A 26,787-nucleotide genomic window follows, 5' to 3' on the forward strand; every position below is an offset into this window, starting at 1 on the left:
TGAAAGGCTCTGGGCACACCAGCAGTTCTCTCAGTTTTTGGTTTCTAAAAGCATACTTTTTGCTCATTCCTGATGAATTCAGCCCGTGACACATTCTTATGAGGTCCACCTCACACAGCTTTGGGCACTAAAACATGTTTAGGGGCACCTAATTCTCTACTCTTTCTGCTCTCAGAATTCGGGCCATATCAAAACTTTTCCTTTAATCCATTTGGAGTGTGATTATATTTTGGGGCTTCAGATTAAAAATTAATGCATCTCCTAAGCACTGTTCAGCCCCATTCTGTAGCTCCCTCTGGATGGCTATTCTTCTTATCTTAAATTTCTTAATCAGCAAAGACTAAGCTCTTAAACCAGACGTCTCCATAAAATATGCAAAAATAAGATAGGATTAATATAAAGGGCACAATGTGCATTTATTTTGAGAGTATGTATGTCTGTCTAAATGTTAGACTACGTCACTGGGCATAACCAGTTCCAGAGTTCCCATTTAGTTGTGCTCTGTGCTGAAATGAAGCGACTCTGTGGCACATGGTAGATGTTCTTTTCCTGTAACTATTTGGTTTATTCTTGATGTCACTGAATAAAGTCAATGGATGGTAACGAAGCTTTCTTACTATACTAGGAAAAGAATTAGTATGGTTTAATTTGTGTATTTTTTAACTCACTGGAAAGTTATGAGATTTTCTTGAGAAGATGCAGAAAATTTTCACCATCAATATAAGGTATGATTTCACTGTAGATTTATCTTGGCTTGTTACTGAAATGTCCTCTAGTCTATTACTGTCTGTAGTTTCCTAGAGGTTCATGCTACTTTTTTCATGAGAGTAGATGTATTTTAATTTGGATTGATGGCTTTATTGGAAAGAAGACGTCTTGTGTGTTCTGTTGCATGGATAGTAACCCACCTTGCAGTGACAACTGAAATAGTCACAAAAGTACGCTTCAATGATGTGTGTTTCAAAATGTCTGCTAAAACAAAAGTGTTCAATTCAGAATATCAGAATAGAGGGTTCATTTAAAAAAAAAAAAGGCTGCTTTCAGTAAGGAATGGAGGAAACTTACAACTTTTATCTAGCAAAGCAAAGTCAAAAGTTAACTTTTCATCTCAGGTAATAGCTGCAGCACTTAAAATGAAAGAAAGGGCTTTTTGCAAACAAAGAACCCCAATTATTTATTTCCCAGTTTCAGAGAACAGTTAGAGCTTTCAGATCTTACTGTTTGATAACTGATTGCAAGTGCTTGCTTCAGACTGATGATGGTACATTTTTTTTTTTTATTACAGCTATCGCTTCTACTACTTTAATGATCTATTTTCTCTAATTTAAGAGACATTAAATATGCCATAGCAAACTTTAGCATGTGGGAATAGGGGATTTTATGACAGATTAGGCAGATATTTTCTTAATTAAAAAATTATGTTTTGTAAGGTCCAAAGTATTTTTCAACAAAATCATTTTTGTACATTTAGAACAGAACCTTTTCTTATGGTCTTTGAAGAATTTCATTCTTATGATCCTATCAGCTGTGAATTTTCTTCTGGTTTTCAATGTTCTCTTCCTTCTGTGCTCTGTGAATCCTTATCTAAAACAGAGCAAAATGGAGCAACTTAAAGATAGAACCATATAAAAATGAGGAAGCAAGCAAACTTTCTCAAGTGTGGGTTTAACAAACTATTCTGGTTCTCAACTCTAATTTAAGTGCTTCACTTCATATTACTGTAACCTGAAGTATCACTTATTTCATGTATAAACAGAAAACTACCACAGCTGAAACTAAAACCCTTTATTGTGAAATGTCTTTGCTTGAAGGAACTCATATTTCCTCCAATTAGCAGAAAGTGCTCCATCAATCACTAATACATATTTTTCCAGCTTTAAGATAGTGGCTCAAACTATCATTTGTAAGTTAACATGACTAAAAAGCTTGGCTTCCCTGCAGGCTAGGATTGTCTAATGTAAGAATATGTGAGTATCTGATAGTTTATCACATGAAAATTGCATTCTCTTGAAAATCATAAAATTAGAAAGCACCATGATGAAACTGCTATAAAAGCCTCTGCTGTTTTCCAGCCATAGTTTGAAACATTTCTGTTGCCAGTGCCTGATGTGGTAAAAGTGGTAGGTTTTATCTGAACCTTATATTTCCCAGACTGAGGATCTTGATCTTTAATTTCAGTGATGATAAATGCATACAGCTGCTAATATTGTATTCTTCTTTATGGTAAAAATAAAATACCAAATGTATTATCTGCCTTTGGTCAGTAAAGACACGCCACCTCATTTGTGTAAGTTACCATCTATGAAGCTTTTCTTTAAAAATCACACATTGATTCTGTGAAGTGGTTCCTTCCATTCCTGAGGAAAAGTAGTCCTTGTATACAATTTCACAAAGTAATAGTTATTATTCTAATGGCATTTGAGTTCTAGCTTCTCAGGCTGTTTCTTTTTTGTCTTTAGTGTAGAAAGAAGGTAAATCTGTTATGTTGTTTGTTAAAAATGCAGTTTAATGGCAGGAAGTGGTGGAATCAGCTTGTCCTCACATCAGACTTAATTTAACCATCTTTGGAGATTAGTAGTCAGTCATTAAAGAAATTATTTTCCAAATCAAAAAGGATATTTTCAAAGGGAATTCAAAATCCCTCCTTCTGGCTGGTTGTCTCCCTTAAAACTGGAGCTCTCCTGTGAACTGTAGGATATTACTTGCTTGAAATCTTTTATATTTTCATAATAACTATGATTTTCCTTTTTTCTATTTAACTGTCATTTTCCATTAGCAGTAAAGAAGTAAACAACATGTCTGGGAAGACTGTGCAGCAATATTATACGTATGTATTTTGTCTGTTTTTCCCTTGAAACCATTAAGCTCTTAAGAACTCTCCAAGCAGGTCTGAAGAATCCTGTGTTCATATGCAAAATGAACATCTAATCTCATAGTGGATTTTAAATAAAATTTTCTAGAAATCATTCACAAAGATTTCCACTGATATGAACATTGCTTTTTGCAGCTCCATCAGGATAACTATTTCTGAAGTGGTGCAGTAGCAATTTTAAAGTGCAGTGCCGTATTTTAATAGCCAATTGAGATGGCTATAAAAATTCAGCACTGTGCATTAAGATCATTACTAAATTGCTTCAGCAATACTTACTGATGAGGCAGCTTCAGCAGAGCACATTTCATCTTAATGAACTGTGGCTGCAAAAGAGCAAAAAGCAGCAACTCAGGGAAAGATAGATGTGCAGGTAGGCTTGGATGCCAACAAACTGGAGATTTTGTTTCAAGAAAAATAAGGTTTGGTTGGTTGCTTTTTGTTTTCAGTGGAGAAAGAAAAAAAAAAGTCCACCATCTTTTTCATTACAATTGCAGTTAAATGGCAGAAGATGGTCCTATGAAATTGTATCACATCAGGCCAAATTCAACCATCTTTGGAGATATGCAGATCATTGACATTTCAACTGACAGAATTTTCTGTGCTTGTTCTTTCTGAATTAGGTAGGAATTGTGTATTATTATACAGTTGCCATGATTTCATTGACTCTGAGTAGAGACATCAAAGGGTATGGTGTTCCACTGTGACCTTGTTTTTTTATCATTCTGTCATGAGATGTTGGCCTTTTTGCTGTGGTCAAAGTTATTTCTGAGGCTTTTGCTGCAAATCAAGAGCTGTTAGCATGACATATAGATTCCCCTGATACTGTTATTGTCACCTTCACAGGTTTAACTCTATGAACTTTTTTCTGAAAATCTGAGAGAAGGAAGATGTAGGGCTTGGTGGTTTTTTTTGTTTTGTTTGTTTGTGTGTTTGTTTTGATTGCTTCCTTTAGAGACAGGGCTTATTAATTTCTGTGCTCAGCTGTTGGGTAAGTGATGGAGATGGATGCATCTCCAGCTTTTGTTCATATGGCATCCTTCTGGGTGACAGTAAAGCAGGCCATTTAAAAATTCTGTACTTGATTTATCCCGTCCTTGTGGAAATGCTTCAAAGGAACTTGCTTTCTAAATGGATTTCCCAGTTACATAATGATCTCCAGCGTGCTGCTGAAAAGTTTCTTGGAACATCTTTTGTCTCGGGCTTGGATGAAAAACTGTGATGTGTATGCTTTGGGATTTTACTTGACACTGTGTCCTTTTACTCTCTGCAATTTTTAAAAATTCCAAAGACTAAGTGCCTTTTTGGTTTTGGTTTGGGTTTTTTTGTCTATGCCAAGTGTAAGGAAAATTCCCCATGGATCTTGGCCAGCTTCTTTTTCAGTTCCAAGGTTTTGTCCTGACTAAATGTAATACAGTAAGTCTTATAATTTTGTCATTATAGCATGCCTTTGTACTCCTTTTTTCCTCTAGGTTGTAAATTTCTGGGTCAGAAAATAGTTTCATCATTTCCCTCCCTATTCTAGAGTGCTGTGTAAGAGTTAAAAGGGGAGTTAGAGAAGATCCCTTTCATTATGTTTGCCATTGCTATTTTCATCAGGAGGACAGGAGGTGCAGCAGACAGTGTAGCGAGTGTTAATTGTCTCATCAGTATTTCCAGGTACGCAATAAATCAAAAGATAGGGAAGAACAGTGTGGCATCATTTGCTAAACTACTGGGCTGAGTATGGAAAAAAACCTTTCTGTAGACAGGAGGTCAGCATCATTTTTCCTGTTTTTTTAATGGAGTAGTGAGGATTTCCTAGGGAGTGGCAGTTTTCTTGGCCTTTTTCCTCTACCTATCTGATCCTTGTTTTAAATTCTTCAGGTAAATTTTAGAGAATGATTATTATGCTTGATCTTTCACCACTTTAATAGTAATTTTTCAAAAGTTATATGACAACTATCGCTGGGACCTGATTGACATCCTGATGCAACAGAAGATGGGGATTAGCCTGCTGTGTTGAATGTGTTTATTGACACAATGTATTTTATTTCACCTGAGTAGTCTGACAATCCTTATGTTTCCTTCTTTGGAGACCTTCATCCTTTTCTGAATGTAAAGCCTAATGTGCAAATTAGTCACGTGAAACTACAGAACAGTGTTTTCATCCTTTATTGTTAAGTTAATTATCTGTGTAGCAAGATCTGTCTTCTTGATAGTTTTTACATGTCCAGATCTTTCTCAAGACATCTGCTGTCGGGTCAATATCACACATCAGCAAAATACTGCATTGCCATGAAGAGCACCTCTGAAAGAATAAATAGTATTTAATTAATTTTTTGTAGCATGAGGAGCTGTAGCTCTTCTGTTTTTCTCTTCATTTTTCTGTCTCTTTTTGCCCTGTAACTGTAAGCATGGGCAGACAGTATCTTAAGTCTTCTGAGAACGACATTACAGATTCTAATCATAGTTGAGAGACAAAGCTGATTGCAGCTTTAGAGATTCAAGTGATGTGGCAAATAAAATATCGCAATGCAACCTATTTAAAAATTATTTTAGATTTTCAGTATTATTCTTTTATTTGCACTGGTTGGAAAAAAAAGGAAGTAGTTACATTAAGGCATCTCTGAACATCTGAAGGGAATAGCTATCTTAGAAGTCAAACACCGAAGGGATTAATTGCAATAGTTGTTCATCTGGCTATTTCCAGTCCTTTCTGGACTACCTTAGTCCTTTCTGCAGCTCTGTCATCCTCATTTTGCTTTCAGTATTCCAAATTCTAGATGAAATTTCAATTATCCTTCATTAAAACAAAATAAATCGTACATTAGTCAAATAAAAATTTCCCAATAGTATTTCTTCTTTGAATTGCCATTCATTATTTTAGAACATTTGTCCAACAGCTTTGAAGAACTGCTTTTCATTCATCAGTTAGGGTTTGTTTGTTTGTTTGTTTTGTGTCTCTAAACATGATGTTAGAATTCCTAGAAATCCACAGCTATTTTGTGGAGTTCAAGTGGAAGACCCTTTGCTGTTTGCCATGGAACACCCTGTTGGTGCAGATGGTCATTCTTTGCAATTGGGCTGTCGTAAGATATGAGACCAAGAAGTCCAGGCTCTGGGACTCCAGTGCAAAAATGTTCTGTTTCTGCCTGTATCACATCAGTGATGTGTACCAAAGGGCAGCTGAATTTTACATGCAGTGAAGGTTCCTCTGTTGCAGACACAGTGAGATTTTTAGAGAAATAAAGTAGAGCCTTGCTGTGTGAAATTCTTGTGCTCCCTGACACGTAGGCAGCTGCTCTTCAATTCTTCTTTTGAGCTGGCAGTAAAGCCATTGATTTATGACAGTGTCACTTGTTCTCCTTACCTTGCAGGGACTCAGTTAAGATTTTTTTCATTCAGAAATTCTGCTACCTGGTCCAATTTCAAGTTGATACATTTTTCTCAACATTAAGCTTTTGATGTGCTTGGTAGATGAAAAAAATTGCTGTGGCCTCTTCCAGTGCAGATTTTGGCTGTTGAATAAGAAAGGCAAGGAGATAGCTTAATGCTTATATCTTTAGTGGCTAATTTTGGAGAAAAATGCAATTCTGAAAGCTTGAAAAAGCAAATTATATCTGTGGAGGAAATCTCTGTGAAACCATAAACACTAGGGATTTTATGCAAAATATTCCAAGAGCACAAAGCTCTGTGTTCATTAGCTGGGGTGTTGCCTTCTGAATTTTGAGTAATAGCTTATATGAACAAATAACAAACTGGCTCTTGGATTCTTTAAAAAAAAAACTGTGCTATCATTATTTTTTAATAGGAAGAAACAGTTGCAAAGCAAGATCTTGGAGCTTCATGACGTGTAAAAAAGGGTATAATGACACAAAAACTCTTTAGGATATGATAAAAGATACATTGCATAAGCTAAAAGAACAATAGCCCCAAGACATGCTTGACATGTTTATTTTGGAAAGTGGTATTTGCAAATAAGGATACGACAGACTTTTCTTTCTCAAAACTGTGTTTTGGTTTTTGTTTGTTGTGTTTCTTATGTAAAACAATTTGTAGGTTGTCTTATGAAATTAATACAAAGGTATATTATTCACTTCAACAGAGAGAACTGAAATAAGGAAACAAAATTACAGAAAATAATTTAGTGTAATTGTTTATTGTGGGCATATTTACATTTTATATACTGTAATTGAAAAATAAACGCAACGTAAATGGTAGGCCAGGGGTAAATCTCATCCCCAGTCTGTAGGTCAGATGTGTATCATTTCTAATTTCAAATTATTATCAAATGTCATAGCCCAAATTTCTGAAAGTTATTTTTAAATTACACTTTTAAATACTACTATAGCAAATCAGCCCCCCTCTGCAATGCAGGATTGTAATTTTAGAGATGGACTTGGCAATTACAGAGGGATGTTGTGATTGTAGGTGCTTTCAAGACAAGATGTGAAAAGTACTTACCTTTTTGCTGGCATCAGTTTTCACAGAAAGGTCATTTCTTATAAGGTTGCTATCATGATCAAAATCAGCAACAAAAGGACAAGATCTCAGCCTCAAAGGAAGAAGCAATAGGTCTGGTAGCACTTAGAGAAGCTAGATATTCACACACTCACAGGTCCTGATGGTCTTGATGACAGACCAGCAGAATTTATGTGATGAAATCTGAGTGCTGACATTGGTTAGGCTTGAGCACCTGTGGGGAGAAGGTAAACTGAAAAACGGGAAAGATGAAGCAGGAAATGCATTCTTAATGAATGGAACAAGAGGAGCCGAGGGACTGTGAAGCCATCAGTGTATTTTTAGAATCTCAGAAGAATATTTGAAAAAGTAGGAAATCTCTTTATAAGCATCTAGAAAAATGTTGAAGAGTAATGATAACTAGAAGAGACCATACTTCTCTTCTGCAACATTTCCTCTTTTTTCTCAGATGACTCCATGTGCTGGGAGGGTTCAACACTGAAAGTGGTCTGAGGAAGCAAAGATGTAATTGAGCAGGGTCAACTGCAAGGTGCTTTCAGCAGAAATAACTACATATCTGCTAAATAGTACCAACATAAAACTGTAGGAAAATAATGTGGAAAAGTAGCTAGAACTTTGTTAGCTGTAACATCTTGTCTCTAACACATCCTGCTGTGATGAAGCATTCAAATAATATATTTGGTTTTATAAATTGAGGTATGGTTTACAAAGACATAGGAGCATTCCTTTCATCTTGTACAGGTAAAGCTTTGAGCTCTGTACTTCAAGAAGGGTGTATGCCAGTTGGAGAGATTCCAGGGGAAAGCTGTAAAAATGATCAGAGATTTAGCAAGCCTGTCCTACAATGAATAAATGAGTGATCTGAAGCCATTTATCTGAAATACCAAAGACTTAAGTGGGAGGTGGGGAGCAGTTTATCAGCACCTGATAGCAATCTTGCCTTGCAGAGCATCTTTGAAGAGTGAGTTTGCTCTCTGTGCTCCCTAGGGAGGGTGTGAAAAAAAATTTAATAGATAAGTAATAAACAAGATTTGTACTAGATGTAGAAGAAGTGAGGATTGTGATTACCAGGGAGGACATCAGGTCTGTAGCATGGGAAATACCTGGCTATGCCAGACAGCCATTTGTTAGACACAGTGCAACTGTAATTGATTCTACCTCAGGTTGAGAAGAATAATGATCCATTGAGTTTCTTCCTGTCCCAAGATTCATAACAAAATTTTCTCATTTCACTATACTTTGAAGACAAAGAGTAGTCATGGGGCTATTTAAATTCTCCATCTGCAGAAATTAAGAGGGTGTCTTCCAGACAAAAAAACCACATCCTTTGCCTCTCCTCAACAGTAATTTTATATTTTTCATTTCCATCTTTTCTTGCTTTAAGAAGGATAAAACATTTTAGAAAAACTTCTGTGCATGGGAAAATATTAATGAATATTAGAACAGATAATCTGGTATCTTAATCTGCATTTCTCTGTCTTTTCAAATTTTCTGTTGCTCAAGCCAGGATCATGCTTTAGGAACAATTTGATCTGGTGGGTGGCTGGTTCTTCACCAAAGGGTGTTTTCACAGCATGTTTCAGTATTTGGAGGCTGGTAAAAACTCCTTTGTTTTGGACTGTGCCAAGTCTTTTAATGCTATGCCTTCACTTCATATAAACAGTTTTGTCCAACTCCAATCAGAGCTGAGTTTCTTTACACCTAAAATCAGTCTTGTAGACTTTGGGTGAGTCTCACTGCTATGAATCTTTTCATCCAAATATCTGCCTAAATATTCCGAATGGGACCCAGAAATGGCCTGTGAATAAATCAAGATATTAGTACATTCATTCTTTCCCCAGGGTTTCATTTTTCATTGGAAATGCTGCACATATTGTTCCCAGAGACTGACCCTGGCATTGCAGGAAAGTTCAGTATTTATTATTAGTTGAAATAGCTGATAGAAAGGCCACGTTAATATTCCTCCTAGCTAGAACCCCTCAAGGGACTCACAGCAGAGTCTTGTGTTATGCTATATCTCATTAAGAGAGAAACTCTTACTCACAGAAAATCTGTAGTGTTTTCTCAGGCTTGAACAACCATATTTTTGAAGTGTTACTCTGCATTTCAACTCTGCTAAGCACACATTCCTAGAAAATCTTTAATGGTCTAGGACCAGTCTGAAAAAAAATCTGTAATTCTGTTTCAAATGTGAGTTCATATTCTCTTTCTTGTTAGGTATGCTAGAATGCAATTCCCTTTGCAAATATTTGACATAATTTCTGAGAAGTCACAGAGTCATACAATGATTAAAGAATATTTTGGGTTGGAAGGGAGCTGTAAAGGTCATCTACACCCAGCCTTCTTGCAATGATCAAGGACATCTTCAACTAGAGCAGCTTTCTCAGACCTCCATCGGACACACCCCCCTCCTTGATGGGGCATCATCCAAGGTGGGGCATCCACAGCTTCTCTGGGCAACCTGCACCTCACCACCCTTACAGTAAAGAGTTTCTTCTCAATATCTAATGCAAATCTACCCCCTTTCAGTTTAAAGCTGTTACCCCCTGGCCTGTCACTAGAGGTCCTGTCCTCATCTTTCTTAGAAAGGCACAAGTGTCTGACTTTACTCATTTTACTCTGTGAGAGTATAGGGTACTTCTCACTGGCGAATAAAACATTTTTGCTTCACTTTGCTTCCTAGAGTGCTGCAAGACAGCATCATCAACAAATTGAACTAAGGGACCAAACTGCAATTTCAGAGAGACAAAAAGAATCAAAGCAAAGTGCAGTGACTCATGAATCCATTTTCAGAGTGTCTTTACCTTAGCTGTTCAATAAGCACCATCTCTTTTCCTTCTCTGTATCATTTATATACCTGTTCAACTTTTAATATCATGGCTCCATAAATTGCCTTGCATATAAAAGCAAAATTACATGTACATTTGTGCCTTGATTTCACTCTGTGTTTTTAAGAAGGAAGTAACTGAATGGATGACAGATTGATTGTTTACAGGTTGATTGCAAATAGATAAGAGGCTGCAAGATGAACTTTGATTTCATTTTGTATTTTCAAGCTTCAGCATAATTGACAGAGAGCTTTTCAGTCAAGTATTTCTGCTCAGCTTTGCAACAGGGATGAGAAGATAAATGTTAAATTTCCCTCATCAGATGGAGGACAAATAAAAGAAGCTGATGAGTCTGTCGTTGACAGGTATGGTTTTTAAACAGATCCAAGACTGACAGACTGCTCCTTCTATCTCCATTTTATTGGTAACAAATTATTAAATATTTGTCTCAAAGAGCCATTCAACTTAGCAGAGAACCAGCTATACTCATTTAAAGATATATCATTTAATGTTTTACAAAGTAAATAGCATTTCTCCCTGAATTGGAATAATTTTCTCCCATGTCAAGTCTGTAGATTTAAAAAATGAATCTATATCAGAAAAAAAAAAGGCCGGAAAAGCACAGATTTACATAGTACAAAGACTTAAAAAATTTAATGTCTCATCAAAAAGTGAAAACTACTTTAAGGCAGATCTTGATGTGCTGATCTACAGGAACATGATTTTCATTTGCATTATTAGGAGATTAAATACCTTGTTCTACTGTCAGTAATTACAGTAATTTGTGCAGAAAATGGCATAGGTACTATTGTTAATGACTGGCAAACTGTGATCGACTGCCAGCATGAATTTGGTTCCTACACCTGAAACAGCTGGTGTATTTTGTGCATGGAAAGTGAACCATGTTTCAGGATTTGAACCCCAGTTAATATATAATGTGAAAACAATAGCCTGTCTTCTCATTGCAGTTGCTCCAGGTGTCTGTAACTGCCTGTCTCTTGGCACTGCAGAGGAGTCATGCCCTGTTACATTTTCCCTTTGCCCAAACATTATGTGTCCAAATTTATGTAGCATCAGGAATTAAATAAGGTCAAGTGAACTTTAAGAGCATGAACAGTGGGTGAAATGAGAAAAAAAGCTCAAAGATATTGTTGAATTGTCTGTGGAAGAGAGGAGACAGTCAGGGAAAGGGGACTTCTCTTGGTTTTACACCAGTGAGATCAACATCTGCCATGCCGATCCCATCTCCAGATACTTGTCTTCAAAATAAAAACCTTAGAGAGCCGGTTGATTATTGGTTACATATTAATGGGAAATGGCATTTTTAACAGAAGATGCAGTTAAAATAAATGTGGCTATAAGGGCACATTTGGTAATGAGGCTAATTGCCTAAAAAATTCGGAAAAAAAATGGGACAGTAGAGATAATTTGATTTCCCCCTTCCTTCAAGCTGTAGTCATTAACTATACTCTAGATTAGACGTTCTCACAATGCACGCAAAGGTGGTTAAATGCAACATTCTCAAGCCTTGTGCTTCTCTTGAAAGGGTGGGTTAAATGTTTCATATTTGATTCTCTAGCCAGAAAAAGAGGTTCATAATACCAGTGTATCTTTCAGAACGAAAAATTGCAGAAATATTGAATAAGCATTATTATTACTACACTGCTTTCTTCCACTGTAGATCTGACTTAGCTCTCAAGAGCCTTACAAGCCTTTGATTGCTAACTTCTCTTTCTCTCTCTTAAGCCTAGGAGAGCAATTTAATTTTTCCTTTTCCTCCCTGTAAGACTTGTGCTGTAAAGGTATATTTTTATTGACTCTTTTTCAGGTGCATTACTAGCCTAAACAGCCATTTGTGTCCTACTCTCTTTAGCTACTTGCTGCTATCCCTGTATCTTTCCTTCTTCCCACATCCTTCAAATTGAGTTTGCAGGGCAGCAGTGATGACCTTGCAGTGTTCTCCACAGGAGTCCCAGATCTATAATGAGGGGCCAGGTACAAAAGTGTGGTGCTAGCAAAGGGGATGTGTGAACCCAACACTATCCTCATCTGCCAGCTCCTACTGCTGCCATCTCTGTGGATGATGGTCAATATGCACCTGGTCTGTGATTCAGGTTAATTTGGCTTGGTTTTCATGCCATTTTCAATTTGCTGTTTGCTAGGACATTTTCATGGCTAACACAAGGCAGGCAGTGGGAAAGAAGGCAGGGAGCACATCAGGGTTGTCTCTTTCAGCATTAGTGAGTTTTTAGGTCAGCATATGACAATTTTAAAAAAGCACCATTCAACCTTCCACCTGGCTTTTTTGCTACTTATTAGGACAACAGGCTGCTTAAAATCATGGCATGATTTGGGCTGGAAGGGAGCCTAAAAATCATTGCATTCTTTCCTACTTGCCATGGCCAGTGACACCTTCCACCGGACCAGCTTGCTGAAAGCCCGATCCATCCTGGCTTTGAACACTTTCCCAGGATGTCTTCTTCATCTGTAGTCTTGTATAGCCTAGCTGATTTTTGCCCAAGTGAATGAAAGAGCAGGGGTGAGGATAGGATTCAAAAACCCAAAACAAAACAAAAAACCTCTTGCCAAGAAGAAAATGGCAATTTATTGTAGAATAGAAAGTATGAGTAAAAAATGTGTTGCCTTTAGCAGTCCCTTCATATCGCATTCAGCCATACAGGTCACTTATGCTGTGTTTAACATTATTCCCTGCAAAATATAAATGATCCTGTCACCAGGCAGCCAGCCAGATGATGTCTACCCTGATCAAAAATTCTGGTTTTTAGTGCCTCTGGATCTGAGGATTATTTGTCCTTGTGGGTGCACCAAAAGTATACAAAAAGCTTCCTGCATGCAAAGGAAGTGACCATTCATTCAGTGCAGTTGTAGGCATATGGAGATGTGAGAAGAGAAAGGCATGTAAAAACTTCAGATATAAGCAGCTAATCCTGTTCCTAAGGTTTGATCTTGGGTTTTTCTGTTTAAAACCACTAATCTTTACTTTTTAAAAAAATCGAATTTGACTGGTCTTAACATGAAATGTTTAGACATGGTGTATCATGTGTTTATTTCCGAAAGAATCAAACCCCTTGCTATAATTCTTAGAGTGTCAGTATATGTCAAAAATGAAATAATTTTCTTTTTCTTGCATTTACACTGGTAAAATTTTGACAGTGTGGTTTAACGTGATTTTCAGTGAACTAGAATCCTCATTAATGCTTTGAAAGTCAGATTATTGTGAATAATTAGGAAAATTCCCTGATCTTTTCAAGTTAAATTGTAAAGTATTCTTAAGAATTACTGTTATGCAATTAGGCCACTTCTCGTTGTCTATGCTTTCTGGGAATTTTATTCCTAATTAATTTGAATAAATGTAAAAATATAGAATAAACACAAGTTCAAATGAGGCTCTAACTGTATTTTCCTAACTTACTGTTTCCTTTCTTTTCTGCTACATCTGTGGAGAATGTATCTTTAGGGATAAATATATGCAAGCAAAAAAGAATGGAAAAACATCAAACTGCAAAACAATAGAAAAGAAGGGATTGTTTTCATTTGCTTGTTAGATAACTTTTTTACAATTCCTACAAATAGCAGTGTAATTTAAGATATGTTTTCAAGGCTTTATGAAAGATTATAGAAAGATTAGCTTTACTATTATGGTAATGTAAACCAATGCTTTATCTACTATACCTACAGCATGATTGTTTTTAAACATGCAGTCACTGCCTTGGAGCTTTATTAACATTTGCATAATCTCAATTTCCCATCATTTCCTTTCTGGCTGGAAGTGTAAAGGATTTCTTTTAAGCCAAGGAGTGGAACGCTGTCTCCTGAGAGCAGATTTCCCTCTTTCTTTCATATTTTAACTTAATAAATTTGGCTGTAATGTTTGATTTTGATGCCCTAAAAATGAAAACATAGTTGGAAAATTGTTGAAGTTTTTTATATTTTCTTATGAGGCTACAGCTGAGTAACTCAGCAAGAAAATCCCTGAAATATCCAGATAATTTTTTTCCATATTCTTGACTCTTTTCTGTTTCTGAATTTTATGGTTCTCAGATGACATTGATGAACCCTGTGTCCAAAGGGAAGATGTAATACTTTGCATTCCCCTTGCCCCCAGCAGAAGAGCAAGCTCAGAAAATACTGTGTTGGGAAGGGGTTCTCCAGGACATCTCAGCAGGAAGCTGTTTTGGAACAGATGTAAGGAACTGTAGTTAGCAGCATGGTAGCCAAATTTTAAAAATTACATATGCTGAAAACCTGCTTAGATATTCTCAATCAAAGGTATGGAAATCAGCCTGCCATCCCACCATCACCAGATAGCAGCTACCACCACAGTCTTGCCTCTGAGTTTTAGCTGGCTGCCATTTTTCCAAGCCTTCAGTCCTTCAGAGGACTTTGTGATAGTACAAATGTACATATATAGCAGGGTCTTGAAGCCATTTTAATCTCATTGAGATCAATATCTCTGTTTTCATCAAGAATCAAGGACACACCTCTGCACATTCTTGCACTAGGCTGTGCAGCAAGTTTGTGTTACTGTAATGTTTTACATGTCAATGATCTTGTTCTTTTTATTAAATCAAGAATAGTTAAAATTAAAACTAACTATACTATTGTAGTTTACTTTAAAAATTTGAATTCACAGAGCTAAAAATTCATGCAGATAAAGGCAAGTAAGATGAAAAATTTTACTGTTTACTTTCTGTTAAAACCTCAACCAAAATCTGTCTCCATAAAGAAGAGTATCAGTGATCATTTGCAAGAAAAGAATTCTCCTTGCCTGCTGTATGGTCCCAGCTGCCATCCAGCCATAGCCTCTTGGTGAGCACACTGGCCACACTTGGTGGGAGTGCTGTGTGTGCTGCTCAGTTTGATCCTCAGCAGAGGCTGTACTGAAATCTGGCATCCCTATTGCATGGTTAGGCACTGGGAGCCAGAGTGTAAGGATTAATGAAAATAACAGCTATAAAAATGGCTGTGGGCAAGAACAAAGAAAATGTGGGAAAACAGTTGGATAAATACCTGAAGGCACAAATATATAATGCCACACAGTGTAAGGGAAGCAATAATTTTCACTTTGTGTAAGCTGCTTTTGGACAATATTCTTACCTAGTGGCACTGTACATCATTTTTATTCTATCTGACATCAACTGGGAAATAACCTGAAACACTAGATATTTCTGAAATAAAATGTCAAAACAATAAGGAAGATGCTTGAAGTTTTTTAACCCAAGGCCATTAGAAAGAAACACCAGATAACAACATGCTGCCTTAGATGTGTAGGGACTTGGGCCTTCTTTGTGGTTTAGGCTATTATCCAATTGTTAGTTACAAAAAGAGCCCCCTGAAGTGATCTGGGAGCAGGGTCTGAAACAAGAATTAACAATGGCGATGAAATAAGACAGCTTTTAAATATGTTATGAATATTAGCAAAAGTTTTATGAATCATACTGTATTTTAGATTGACTTTTTCATCCACAGAACAAAATGTAGTCAAATTTTATTCACATAAGTCCTTCTGGCATAAGATGTCACGTGCATCAGGCATAAGAATTGCTATAAGAACTCCCTCTAATAAATTGGTATTTGACTCTACTGCTACAACATGAAGGAGATGAGATAAAGTGACTTCATATACTTGGGATTAATAGTTTCTTAAGAACTGATTCATAGGATGACAAAGAAAGAGCTCTGTAGAGGAAGATTGGTCCCTCTTTTTAACATTTTATAATCGTTGTGACACAAACTTTAATTTTTATTTTGTGATGTATTTTATTTTTGTGTGGACCAAATAAAAGAAGACTCTGCTGTCGATAATGAACAATAGTCATAAGTCACAGCTATAACAAGCATATTAATTGTCCACAGTTGTGGGGTGTTATTGTAAATTTGTGCTATATGTGTCCTCCAGGAAAGCTGAAACTGGCAAGAGGAGGCTTGAGTATAGGGCATGGGGAGACATTCCCTGGTACTCCTTTGTTTATAATTAATATTTTTATAGTTTGTTTACTCATATAAACTGGACATAACAGTGGTACCTGTCAAAACAAGTCAATCATTATATCAGTCAAAGCATTTTATATTACCCATGTTCCTTTCCTCCCTGAAAGTGGAATTTGATTAATTAGAAACCTGGATTGGGCATCATTGTTCCAGGTTTAACAATTTTAACAAGCTACATCTTTTGTAGCTGTATTGTAAAAGTGGCTGGCCCTTGGAAAGGTAGGAGTTGCCCCAGCTTGGGCTCCTCATTGCCATGTCCGGTTATTTGCAGGAGCATGGTTGATGTGTCATATGCCACAGAGCAGGCAGGCTTGCAGTGTCAGGGAAGGGCCTCAGTGGGGCAGCTTGTTGGGGGTCCTTTCTGGTGGTCCTTTCTGTTTTGCTGCATGAAACAGTTTCTTAAAATCTGAATGCACACAGTGTTCTGCAGCAAATTAGGTTTTTTCACATCTTTAGAAAATAAATGTGGCAAAAAGCAATGAGAGAATGTATAGGGAGGGGTGGCGACATTTATTCATGAAATCTCTAAATAAGTTAACCATTTATGATCTTCCTTTCAGGTATTTCATTCACTCTCTGTTTCATCCACATCCCCCAGGGTACATGTGCTGAGGTGGTCTGTCTCACTTGTGTGTGATACAAAGGACATGGGACATCAAACCCTTACCACATCTCTTGTCATTTTCTTGATTGACAACCATGAACTGACAGATTTTTGGATTAATTATTTATACCCTCTAGGAGTCTACTGTTATTATGGGTGGTCCTTTATACTGAACACTCCTTTCTTCAGTCTCTAAGCCACAAGGTGGCTGCTCATCTCCTGATTTTTTTTCATTTAGTAAACACACATTTTTATTGATATAATCTGCTTCCCTGTTAGGCTTACAGGCAAGAAAATGGCAGATGTCGCATGCTGCAGTCTTGCTGCCAACACCCCACTGTCATGGTACAGGGTCTTCTGCTGGCAAGACACCTGTTCAAAGGTCTTAGAGTGTCCAGACATTCTGTCCAGGCTTGACAGAAGTGACTCATTTTGATTTTTTTTTGCTTGAGGTGCTCTGTACTGTCAGTACATATGATTTCTCTAACCTTTGGCCTTTCTTCTAGTATTTACATTCCTGTTCCCATTCATATTTCATTTGTTAATATGATAATATTTCTGTTGAAAGTCCTATGCCTGTTGTGGGTTTCACTAAATCTATGCTCACAGGTCAGTTATGAGGTAAGGTGTACTGTGGTATAGCTAGGAATTAGGAATTACCTGTTCTATGTCTCTAAAGCACTGTTTTGGTTAACTACCTGAAAAACAAGCATTTCTTAACTATATTTTAGGGTTATGTCTTAAATGCTGCTATCTTTGGATTCCCTTTATTGGGAGCTGTGAAACTCTTGTTGGATTTCTGTTTTAAAATCCTTGCTCTGTTTGCTGATTTAAAATAAGCTTGGTTCTCTGTGTAGGATAGTAGCAAAATGCAACATCCATTTTTGGCACTCTGACTCAGTTTCTTTGACTTCACTTCTCATTAGAAAGCTGACATTACATAGCTGGAGTTGATCTTTTAGGCTCCCTCTCTGGTTACTGCAAAGTGGTATGCCTGCAGTGTTATTAACCCACTGTGTCTTTAACAGAGGTTTCATTATTTTTAATTATTATTATTTATTTTTATTAGTCCAACATGCTGAGCTAACTATGTGGGGAGCATCCAAGCCTACTTTCACTAGAAAAATAGAACATATTGTTTTACTTATATTGTGATATATTTAAAACATGTATCTGGTATGGCAAATAATGCAAAATAGATGTAAATAGCCAAATATTTTAACATGTTCTTGCTAATAATCCCAGGAAAAGATATTACTAAATGTCTTCGACTTATTAATAGTAGCATTTTTTTTCTGCAGTTTCCAATTTTGGTGGAATAGCTTTTTTCCCTGTCCGTTTTCCTCTTTCTGATACCAGAAACGTCTTCTGTTTCATGGGATTATTAGACATTGTTATTCATAGGATCAGTGATCAACATTTGTGGAACCCAAGGGTAGATGAATTTTACAAACACAAATCCAGTGGAAATGGAAGGAAATTCAGTTTGACTCAACATTGAGCCAGTCTTATAAGGGCCTATCCTCTTCAGTGATTGTGAACAAAGCTGAGTTTGACTTGGATGTGCACCAGTATTAGATCCAATTCTCACTTTTTTCCATCCTGAGGTAGTCTCTTCACTGAACCACAGAAACATGGAATGGTTTGAGTTGGAAGGGATCTTTAAGTTCCAAACCTGTTACTCATTAGCATTAGATCAGGTTTCTCAAGGCCCCATTCAACCTGGCTTTGAACATCTCCAGGGGTGGGGCATCCACAGCTTTTCAGGGCAGCCTGTGCCAGTGCCTCACCACCATCATCATAAAACATTTCTTCCTCAACTTCATTCTGAATTTATCCTCCATCTAATTCCTGTTGTGAGGAATTTGAGCACTCTCTCCAAAATCAGCTGTTTCTGTGAAGCAGATTGTGCATCAGCCAAAGAGGAAGTGATCAACTCCTGATCTGTGTTCTGATAGAGATGTTTTCATAACCAAAGGAATCAACAAGAAAAAGGTTCTGCAATCAAATATGGTGTTTTATGAAAAATGCCGTTTAGAAAACATATCTTGTTCCATTGTTTGAATGATTCTCTGCTTTTAAAACAGAGTAAGAATCTGATGTAACACTAACCTGATGTAGTGAGTGATCAGAGATACACACCAGGATTGAGCAAATCCTTCCGAAGCGTTCAAACAGAAACCTTGAGTCTAAATGAACTCAGATTGTGAACTTTCATAGCACTGATCTTCCCACTCATCTCTTCCCACATCCAGACCCCAGCCTTTCAGAAACCAAAAGCATGATTCACCTCATCTCTTTCAGATGTCTTGTTGAGATGAGATGAATCATACTTTAAAAGCTCTTAATGAATTTTCATTTATCGTACAGGTAGTATAAATGATAACCATAGTTGTCTGATGTCATTTGGCCATGTGAATCCTATCCAAAAGTTTTTGTGTAGTATACTTTCCATGTGCCCTAGCAATTAGCAGAAGTAATTTAAATAAAATTAAATGGGGCATTGTTCCATTCCCTGTTCCTTCCAAGAAGAAATCTTTTAAAGAAGGCAAGTATGATTAAGCAAAGTTAAATCATTATTGATTGACATGGAAAATTTTTCCTCAGTTTTTTTTCCTACCCACTCTCCTTTTGCTCCCTGCAGTATTACCCCATCTTGTTCTGCTCTTCGAAGCCTTTCTGTAATCACTGTGGATTATTTGGATGGCCAAAGTTAGACCTTGCTTACAAATGCAATGTAGCCCCCACATTGTATCACAGCTAAATTTTATGTAGACTTTAGTAGAAAAAGTTACTCATTCCATTATTTTAAGCTTCACTTTTGTGATTTTTTTTTTCACTTTTTGGGAGCAGCCTGCATTGCTGCTCTTTTTTTTTTTTACGTGTTCTTACATCCATTGTGCTATAACCATGCAGACAGCAAGCCAAGCCCCCACTCAGCACTGCAGAAAATGCAGGTGATTGTCTTGGCTACTACTTGCTTGTGTTGCAGCAGGACCAGGCTGAATTAGGACTCACTTTGAGCAAAGTGCAGACCAGCTGTGTGTGCAGAAATGGCATTGCCCTTTAAGTGTGCACCATGTCAATAAAGGGGAGAGGAGGAGATGGAAGTGCACCACAACCTGTTCTTCCCACGGTCATGCCCGAGGTGAGCAGCAGGGCTGAAGAAAGCCCTCTGGCTGAGATCTAGCCCACTCATTTGCTCCCACCAGCATTCTGGAATATTCTCATATCTTTACTGGTAGAAGCCTATACAGGTGGGGTTTAGATCAAATTGATTATAATTATGTCACCAAGAAATATTATTCAATCATTGTTCCTTGTCCGTAACTAGTGTTTTTAAAAAATTTCCATTCTTAATGTTTTATTAGAATATCTTTTCTCTTCTTTGTTAGCAGTCCCAGGAAAAATCCTTCCCTGCTGAAAAAATCACTGTCTTTTTATCCATGTACTGACAGTAGCACATAAATAAGAGTGATTGCCAGCTTTAGCTGGAAATTCAATAAAGCTTTCTTTTAATTACCCTATACTTCTAAATTAACTTCATGTGTATTGTTAATAGTCAATTAATTAAGTACTGTTTCAATTGGAGATATAAATTCAAAGGTTTCTTTTTGTAATTTACAAAAAGAAATGGTGGGGCACATTCCATTAAGTAGTCCATTATGTGAGGTACCTGACCTCACATCTTTTTGAAGCTGAAATAATGATCAAATGAAAATAATGTGGTAAAAAAAATTAAAATAATTAATTTACTCTCCTTATCTTTGTACTCATACTAAGTACAAAGCTGCTAAAAATTTTGTGTGCATTAAATATACACTGTCTTTTAATTTTTATTGCCCAAGTAGTGTCTGTTTTGAGTTTGTGATGAAATGCCAGATTTCAGGCAACTCACTTTTTAATACTGCATTTTACTGCTCAGGCTACAGCAATTATCAACATGTTTCTTTCAGGAATGAGTGAACAGCGTAGATTTCATAGATAAAACCAGTGATTACTCTCTAAATAGACATAACCTTCTTTTCTGTACAGCTAAAAGAGAAATCCCTAGCTGGAGGAGTAATCTAAGGAGGATATTGTCAGAAACAGCTTCTCTGTTCAGATGGAAGTCCCCATTAGCTACATAATCTCTGAAAAATTAGCTGTATGAAGTTAATTTTTATGGAAATCAAGCACAGTAATTTCTGTCTTTTCTTTGATTGAGAGGTAAAAATGTTCCTAAAAATTAAAGTAATGGTTTGCTTGTATGTGCAATGTGTCAGAGGGTAAGAAATATAGGAAAAGGGGAAAAGTTCTTTTTTTTTTCCCCCAATATCTATTTATTTTGCCTTCCTTTAATCATATCAGCATGTATCATTGACATTGTTACAAAGTTTGGGTCTCTGAGTGTTTATCTAGGAATTTCACAGATCACTGAATCAAAGTTAGATATTTACAAAGGACTATTGCTTTCTTTATGCGTCCATAGCCACAGATTTGTGTCCTAAGGAAAAAACCCACACTTTAAATCAAACATCTACACCTTTTCTCTTTTATTTTCACTGGTCCTTCACTGTGGTACTATATGAACTTGCAAAACCTGTGCTAGACGTCTCCAAGTATTTTTCAAATTGTGTGGACAATCAATCAGAACACCTTTCATTTTGTTCTGATAGATGGTGATGTATTTTATAGCAATATTTACCAAACTCCAAGTTTCAGTATTTTAATGCTGATCATGGAAAGCTGAGCCATAACTTCTTGATGTAGGCTGCACTGGACCCCAGGGATGAGGGTGTACAGAATCACCACTGGTTCAATTGTTTTTGTCTCTACCTTTCTGTAATTGTAAATGGCAAAGAATTTATTTGCTTTAGTTCTGTCCCTGACCTTTCAGGAAAAGTGAAAGAGTGTGTTATTTGTATTTCTGAAAAAAAAATACTCAAAGTGTACATTGTATATGCTACTCTTCCACTTCTCTTTAGTGTTCTATGTTGTATCGCTAATGTTTTGTTTGCAATATCTTTTCCAGGTCTAGGATTCAGTATTGCAGGAGGGGTGGGAAACCAACACATCCCTGGGGACAACAGCATTTATGTCACTAAGATTATTGATGGGGGAGCTGCACAAAAAGATGGCAGATTGCAGGTTGGAGATAGACTTCTTATGGTAAGTATGACAAATTTTAATTCCATTTATTTAGCTAAAAATTGTTTCATATAAGGACTTTCATTCACCATACATCTTTCTGGAGGTAACCAAAATGACTGCTATAATAATTGTATTTCCATCATCTTCATTTTCCCCATTTTTAAAATATTTTTCTAATATTGAAGTAAAAAACCTCATTCCTCTGGAAAGCTAACATTTTATGAAGGCAGTGTATTATATTACTTTGACAAACCTTTTACAGAGAAGAGAATAAATGTCTTATGCACGTAAGGAACAAGTCAAAATGGACCATAAAACTTAAAAGATTTTAGACAAAGTGTTTGTTAAGGTAGTACTGATTCTACTGTTTATTGTACACAAATTGAAAGCTGTCATAACATGCCATAAATGACTCCCATGTAGCAACTGTCAGGGGGCTACTACTTAGGAATGCTTTACTTATGTGTTCCATATACATGTTAAAAAACACCCCAAACATTTTCCAAATTTTCTCTAGTGCGGGTTCATTGTTTTTTGTCAATAATGCTTTCCCACTCACAGAGTTTGTTTAATTCAAGACTGAGGGGGAAATCCTGACCCTGGTGAATCAGCACAAGTTAATCTATGTCAAGTTGTATTCATGTCAATGTATTTGCATAGATCTCAGCAGGTAGAGAAATATTTTTTTAATAAGTGCAATTAAAAAAAAAGAACAAACTAGTACTGCATTAGCCCTGTTCTGTGATGTGATATTTAAGCAGTTGACCTTTTTTGCTGCCTGTGAAGCTGGGCCTAATTGAGATTTTCTTTATTTGGCTAGGGACATTATGTTCCAGTCACATATGAAGATGGGCATTAATTTTATGACAGAGTACTAAACAGAACTGGAAAGGCACTTGGTTGCTGGGTTGATGAGTCTTTGTCTTTTTTACTTAACCCAAATAGGTAGAAAAAACAGCTTAAGGATCAACTGGTGTTAGCAAAATCAGAGCAAAATGAAACTAGAACTCAAAACTTCTTTGGTATTTTGTCTTTGCACAATCTCAGCATCGTGAAATTCAAGTCACTGTTGGATGATGAAGTTTTGGCTTATTTTGGTGCAGAAATGTATATTTTTATTTGGAAAATTTGCACTTTAGTTATTTTGCAACTTGTTGCAAATCTGCTTCTGTTCAGCTGGTTTTGTTGCTTTTTACTCTGATGAGAATTCCTTGCAGTTTTTGTGTTATCTGCAATTTTTTGTTACCTTACTTGTAATTTTTTCCAATTCACATGAGGTAGTAAATACCTTATATAAATGGAAATCAAATAGATGCAAACCCCCCACATTCACCCTCTCCAATGTAATTTCATATTTCATTAGAATTAATTTAAATAGAAATATTTTCTATACCACTGTGCATAAATTCATTCTTTTCAGATTTTTACAGGAGTAGTTTATTAAGCATCTCAGCCTTCAAACTGTGATTCACTGCAGTCAGATATAGATGTTTCTCCATTGTGACAATTGTGACAATTTTATACTTCTGAAAATGAGCAGAGGTCATTTGCATTACATTTGATGTCTTTGTTCTTCTTTCCTTTCAGTCTGGACTGTTTTTCTTCACTAAAGTGTTGTCTCCTTTTATCACTGCATGTAAAATGAGCAAAAAAAAAATCATTCCAAGTATTGCTCTCCTCTGGATGTAGTAGTACTTCAAGACCAAAGTTTTCACTGTTGCAGAAGAAAATACTAGTCAGCTTACTCTCTGTGTACTGTGATCATTACATATTCAGAGATTCGTTTACAAGATCAAAACTGTTTCTAAAATTCATGCAGATTGCAGCCATGTTTCTTGGTTCTCTCCAACTAGACAACCTGATTTGTTTTTAACTTCTGTACCTTCAGTATTTTTCTGTCATAATTTGTGAATTATCTGTCAGTTTGTGGCATTAACTTCATGTTCCTTTATGAATAGTGAGTGAAAAAATTAATTACTTTCTTTTGGCAGTGTTTCAACAGAGTATTACCCTTGTCGTATATGTGGTCCTATTTCTGCTTCACTGATTTCTTGATTATTTGTTTTAGCAGTTCCTCTTTTTTTGTTTTTTCCTTCTCAGTAACTCATCCTTTCTTGATCTTTGGCTTTTTCCATCATTCTCTACAGAATTTGAAAGAATTTGTCATCCTTGTGGAATTCTCAGCAGCTGCTGGGGAGCTTTTTTAATTTTCGTATCTGTGTTGTGATAATTTTGTGTGAAATGCTTTCAGATCCTGAAGAAAGTGCAAATCAAATTAATATAAATTTAAGAGGTGATGAAAGCGTAGAAGCAAAATAAAAACTAGTATTGAAATGTAAGACAAGAATGGGCCACCTGAGCATTTTGCAGCTTGATGACCCTACTGTTATTAAATGCAGATTGCATATTGTGTGTTAAGCATTTCTGAAGATGTATTATGTAAATAATACATTGTGATTATTGTGAAATCTGTACAAGGGCATGTTATGCAGTTATGTTCTTGTGGCACTTAAGACTTACTAATCTGAGCGCTTGCACAGGACAATGCTCCAATGTACATTAATCCTGAGGTACCTGTTTGGAAAAATACTGGTGAAAGCATGAGTGTTTAAACCCAAAAACCGAATGGTTTTTCTAGGTATATACGAAAGGAAAAGACCAAAGCTCTTCTCTGAAGACTTACAGCTAGGGGAAAAATACTCCCTCACTGTGTTTTGGTGGTAAGGCCTCCCTCTGCTGGTGGTAATGCCAGCAGTGAGAATCCCACTGCAGTGGGTGTCTCAGCTTCTGTCCGCAGTGGAAAGGACAAAAAGTAAAGCACGTACAGAGCATCACAGACCACCATGGTAATTCAGGGTCAGCTATAGGGCCAGACAAGGTTGCTCAGGGATTTATCCAGTTGCATCTCAAAAATCTCCATGGATGGAGGTTGCAGAGCCTTTCTAGGAAACTTGTTCCACAGCTCACCTGTCCTCCTGAGGAAAGGACTTCTCCTGATAACCTGTTTGGCCCTCTCTTGTTTCAACATCTGCCTGCTGTCACTCATCCTGTTACCACATGTGACTCTGAAAAGCTTAGCTTTGCCTTGATGATCTTCCTGTAAGCACTGGGGGTCTGTTAATAGTTGTCTTCAGAGGAACCCCTTCTCCAGGCTGAAAGTGCCAAGATCCCTCATTTTCTCCTCAGCAGGTCAGTGCTCCATCCCCAACCATCTCAATAGCATAGCTCTCAACTTGCCTCCTTCTGTTATCTTTCCTGTAGTGCAGGAACCAGAACTCAACAGAGTTTCCAGGTTCAGGCTAACGAGTGTTAACTATTGGGCAATAATCCTTTCCTCATTCTCCAGCCCTCTGCTCCTGCTCATCCAGCCCAGGATGCTGTTGACCTCTTTGCTGCCGGGACACACAGCTGGCTCATGACCAGCTTGCCATCCATCAGGAGCCCCAAGCACTTTTCCATAGAGATGCTGCCAGGCTGGCAGTGCCCAGCCTGTGCTATTGATGGGATGATGTGGAGTTAGCCTGTGCCAGGAGCAGGATTTACTGTTTCTTCCTACTGAACATCATAAAGTCTTCTTCAGGTTCTTCTTCCAATCTTTGGCAGCTCTGCCTTCGAGTATCTCACAGTGAAATGAAGTGTCACCTGCAAACATGATGCATGTCTCACCTCTTCAAAATCACTGCTAATGATGATCAAGAAAAGCTGATAAATGGTTTCAGTTATTACAGCTCAGATAATAATTACTTTTTTTATCTCATACCATCATCTTACTTTGGACAAGTTTGTTATCTACAGAATGAGAAATCAGTATAAAACTGGTACTAGCTTTTTACTACTACGTAACAACACTAATAGCAAGGCATTTTTCAGGGAAAATGCTAAAACCATTAGGGTTTAAAGGAAAATGTATATTATGTATATTATTAATCTTTTATAACTATTAGCTTTTCTAAAATACATCTCATATGCCAAAATACCCTTCCAAGTTTGGGCTGTATCCTGTTGCTTCTTTCCCCGTATAGTCACAGAGATCAGTGATTGTTTATAACAAGAGGTCTAATTTGATTCTGTTTTCTGGATGGAAACAGGAGGAAGAAACAGGAGTCACATTCCTTTTCAGAAATGTATACTTCCTTTCTGAAAAAAGTTGTTATTTTCTGGTAATTTCATAGGACACAGGACTGTTGTGGGGTTGTGACTGTGCCATTGTTGATGTGTTCCTTATAGGGTCTCCTACCAGTATCTCTTTCTTTCAGATTGTCTATGAATGCAGGATCACGTTTGTATTGAAGTGCATAAAATCAGAGCATGTAATTCAAGATGCATCTAAATTTGCACTTGGTTCTGATCAGAGGTGTTTTTTAAAGTGATTTTGGCTGTCTTTGTGGGATTGTCTTTTAGAAAACAGCCCAACACTTGTGCAACTAACTCACGAGTCCATGGGATGATAAGTATTTAGTTAATGCAAACAGATTTATATCCTTTGTACAAATCATTACTCTTCAGCACTGGAAAGCATCCCACTTTTTGCAGCCTTTTAAGTGAGTGAGTTTTGAAAAAGGCCATCAGTATTCTAGGTTTAGAGCTGGCAGGTTGCAGGTGTTTACTGGTAAATGTTCAGCCAGGAAAATCCACTGTCTGAATGAAAAGTTGAATATTACAGAAAAGCAAACATTACCACTGGTAAGGTAAAGATCACCCCTTTATCTCATTCACTTAGTGAATCAAATCTTTCTTAGCCTAAATCAATAGAGGAAATGAACAAATCCCCTTTAAGAAAGAAAAATTAAATAAGACAGACTTATTCCTCTGGAGCTCTTATCCTCATATCAGCTTATATTGTTCTGAATGAAATTACTCTTTAGAGCACTTGTGCA

The 26,787-nt window shown here is 36.8% G+C and overlaps 1 protein-coding gene across 16 annotated transcripts in view; it reads left to right on the forward strand.

The window, feature by feature from the left end:
• Positions 1-26,787, forward strand: part of DLG2 (discs large MAGUK scaffold protein 2) — a 988,724-nt gene that overhangs the window by 691,070 nt on the left and 270,867 nt on the right. For all 16 annotated transcript variants that reach the window (XM_066572327.1, XM_066572326.1, XM_066572328.1 and 13 more), the window contains one exon: positions 21,792-21,928. In XM_066572327.1, the coding sequence (XP_066428424.1) occupies positions 21,792-21,928 (137 nt within the window). The remainder of the gene's footprint in view (positions 1-21,791; positions 21,929-26,787) is intronic.

The sequence above is a fragment of the Molothrus aeneus genome, chromosome 2 (assembly GCF_037042795.1).
Source record: "Molothrus aeneus isolate 106 chromosome 2, BPBGC_Maene_1.0, whole genome shotgun sequence".
In the NCBI taxonomy this organism is placed as follows: domain Eukaryota; kingdom Metazoa; phylum Chordata; class Aves; order Passeriformes; family Icteridae; genus Molothrus; species Molothrus aeneus.